Source organism: Amphiura filiformis, chromosome 7 (assembly GCF_039555335.1).
Source record: "Amphiura filiformis chromosome 7, Afil_fr2py, whole genome shotgun sequence".
In the NCBI taxonomy this organism is placed as follows: domain Eukaryota; kingdom Metazoa; phylum Echinodermata; class Ophiuroidea; order Amphilepidida; family Amphiuridae; genus Amphiura; species Amphiura filiformis.
The window spans coordinates 37878380-37882096 of record NC_092634.1 but is presented as its reverse complement, the minus strand read 5'-3'; the positions used below and the strand labels follow the sequence as shown (position 1 = coordinate 37882096).

At 39.0% G+C, this 3717-nt stretch overlaps 1 protein-coding gene across 1 annotated transcript; it reads right to left on the bottom strand.

Moving 5' to 3' along the window:
• Positions 1-844: 844 nt before the first annotated feature.
• On the bottom strand, positions 845-1213 carry LOC140157830 (uncharacterized). Its single transcript, XM_072181077.1, has one exon. The coding sequence runs from the start codon at positions 1211-1213 to the stop codon at positions 845-847; it is 369 nt and encodes a 122-aa protein (XP_072037178.1).
• Between the last annotated feature and the right edge of the window lie 2504 nt (positions 1214-3717).

The following is a 3717-nucleotide window of genomic DNA, read 5'->3' as shown; positions in this document are numbered from 1 at the left end:
CCTTCGTATCCTGTACCTTGTAATTTCCTCTGATTATGTTATGGGATATAATGTTGTATTTAGGTAATCAAGAATTTGGATTCAGGTCAGAATTAGGGTTATATTTGATCAAAAAATAACTTTTCAATGATTGGTATAAGTTTTAGATACAGAATCATATTGAGAAGTCTCTCTACCAGTATCCAATGTTGGATCCACTTGACATAATAAACTTTTCAACATATTCTCCGTGCATGTCTGTGACAAGGCACTTCTTTTACCCTCCTTATAGAGATATCCACTGGCGTTTTGTACCCTGCTGTACCTTTAAATGGGAATCTTATTCCAGGAACACATCATTCTACTTGTTAAAAACATGTTAAGAGATTATTCTGTAGCCATTACCAGATGACCACTTAGTGTGCAAACGTGACAAACAGGCAACATTGTGGCATTCACATCAAATGTCCGTCGGAATTCATAGTCGCGTCGCTAATGAGATGCGATCCGTTGTAGTCCAATAAATGGTGTCGATCTTTCTTGACCAATATTTTACGTTCCACCCTATTGGCTAATGACCTGTTGTTTGCTGTTAGCGGCTGGAGATATAGGTTTTACCTAAACTGACCATTAGCAATTATAGGTTTTGTTCTGATAAAATGTTAAATGTCATGATAAAGTCAGAATGCTTGAAAGAATCAGAGTTAATCATGCTAATTGGTCGGCTGTAAATGATATGTTATGGGGCCACATTTGAGACTTATCAGTAAGATCTCATTTGGCTCATTTATGATATGTCACATCAGCTGACCGTAGGCCTATATGGCGTATGATATGACACCCCCCCTACATGATCGTATGATCTTTATAAGTCACATGTGTAAAGGACTGTCATGATTATGACTGCTGCTGCTGCTGCTGCTGCGTTGCCATAGTCCTCATATCCCGTCGGCATTCTCTTGCGTGCTTTCTCTCTTGCCACGGCCATTCCACCATTAGTCCACATTCTGATGTTATCAATCCATCCTGTTTTCCTTCGACCTGGCCTGGCTTTTCCTTCTACTTCTCCTTCAATCGTTATCTGAACAATGCTATCTGGACGCCGTTTCCAATGACCATACAGGGATATCTTTCTTTTCTTCAGCTGACTGAGCAGACCTTGTTTCACTGTGATGCCCACTTTCTGACGGATCCATGCATTGTTTTTCCTATCTTTCCAACTGACCTGAAGCATTCTACGCCATACCCACAGCTCAAACGACTCTATCTTCTTGATATCACGTTGTTTTAGGGTCCAACTTTCTGCACCATACAGGGCTATAGGCCTACTCCAGACAAGGGATCTCACCCCGGGGATCTCACCAGTTGTTTCTTCAGCTTCAGGCTGATTGCTTTAGCCTTCCATAATCCTATTAATTGGCTGGTGGCATCTCTGTTTAAATCTATCTTAGTATTGGCTCGGTGTCATCTGGTACCCTCTGAAGAGTTTGCCTAACTTGCTCCACCAGAAAGGTGTTCTGGACCTCTGTTTTACAGAATCCTTGCAATGTACAATAATCATGATAGTGAAGTAGACTTTCCATGTTCCGGACCTCCATGTTTTACAAAATCTCTGCAATGTATATCGTGAACTTTGAGCTTTTAGTGAACGTGTTCCGGACAATTATTTTTTTCCTGCAACCATAATGGGCCCCAATACCTCAGGGGAATTAGGGTAAAGGTTAGGATTAGGGTCATGTCAGGGTTGGGTTATATTGTTTAGAGTTAGGGTCAGGGTGCCGCTTCGCTCGCACTATTCGAGAGTCGTCGCGGTCCGCGAACTAATCCATTTCCCGTTGATTTTGCAAGTACCATATTTCATCTTTTAGGAAAATGAAGACAAAAACAGTAAGTTCCAGGTACCAAATTCTGCAAAAATAGGAAATTTGAGGATGCGGTCCCCGCATCCTTCAAATTTCCTATCGTTGTTGCAGATTTTGAATTGCGGGGTCCTTTAAGAATAACAGCAACATTAAGTTAGTTTACGTAAGACCTCAGGGCCGCCGAGCCCTAGGGCCCCTGGCGTGCCACCCCGCATAATGGAGCAATTCTTTATGTCACAGTAAAGTATCGTCATTGCCCAGTCCATGCCATTGCCGTAACAGGACACGTGTGCCGCCATTCAAACATGTATACATATCACTTAAAGAAAAGTACAACATGAGTTCAATCTTCATTACGGGCCTTAAGCAAAATTACAAGACTCGCTTTTGAATATTGAACATGATTTGCAACTTTATGTATCTTGAAGCCATGCTCTTTGACAAAGAACGGCTTCATTTTTGTAACACTTTCAATTCTAAAGAGCGTATTAATGGGGGTGAAAATGTGACACAGCGATTATCGAAAAGCACGCCAAGCGTCAGAATGTTCAAAGTTTAATTGTTCTTCAATTTACTTTAATTTTGACGTACAATGACGGTTTGGAAGTTTTGATTGCTTCTTTTCAAATTGTAAAGCTCATTTCACTTGGTTCCTCTTCAGGCGATAATTATAAGCTCGCGGCCTCATTTAACAAGCGGACATCGCTTTCAGTTTATGTACGATACAAAATGAAAATGAAAATTGTTGCATTTTAATGCATATTTCGACATGTGCATGGTTCACCATACAGTCCAAACTATTTTCACACACAAATATCTAATTAACAAGCGCTAACTTTCAAATCATTAGTCCCATAATAATACCAAAATGGAATGTTAACCTTTGACCTTGGCTGTACAGCAGTATGTGTTGACCCCAATGGGAAACTGAACAAATCAAGAATTTATCAAAAAGGCCGTAACCATGTTATTTGGATCCATATGACTATAGATTTAGTTCTCCCCTTGGATTTTGATAAAGCTTTAAAATATTAGCCGTTGAATTTAGAAAGTAAGCAAATCAGAAAGGGATCTGCCGCAGTAAACGATATGGGTAGCGCCAAAAAGGCAGTAACCATGTTATTTGGATCAATATAAATGACTATATAGATTTAGTTTTCCTCTTGGATATTGATAAAGCTTTAAAATATTGCTCGTTGCCTTTAAGGAGTATAAACAAAGCAGAAAGGGATCTGCCGCAGTAAAGGATATGGGGTAGCGCCAAAAAGGCAGTAACCATGTTATTTGGATCAATATAAATGACTATAGATTTAGTTTTCCTCTTGGATTTTGATAAACTTTAAAATATTGGTCGTTGCCTTTAAGGAGTATAAACAAAGCAGAAAGGGATCTGCCACAGTAAAGGATATGGAGCAGCGCCATATCCTTTACTGTGGCACTGTAAAACTATAGGAGGGTATTATACGTATGCATGTTTCATTTATGGCATTCTCCTGGACTGCTATATAGGTTAATCATCACTGCATAAACTAGATGATTGGTGATTAGCTTCTATTATTATAAAGGTTCTCTTTCTGACATGTACTTCGATCAAACATTCTGTGTCTAAATCTAGCGAACATCAATATATACCATAGCTTCATGTGCTATATAATTCCGTTGTAGTTGTGATATAATTTTTAGAAATTTAGAAATCCTTCCAATAACGACGAAACACCGTATCATCATACGGGGTCTTCAAACATTTTTAGAATATTTTAAGTTGGGATAAGAGAAACTGAATGTGCATCCTTTCCAAGCCTAAAATATTTTGAATGCAGCTTAGAAAGAAACAGGTACCATTCTAGAGATGAAATGATTTGAAAAGTTGTTTTTC

Bases quoted from the DNA above. Each gene is read 5' to 3' on its own strand.
- LOC140157830 (XM_072181077.1), bottom strand. From the start codon at position 1,213: ATGCTTCAGGTCAGTTGGAAAGATAGGAAAAACAATGCATGGATCCGT.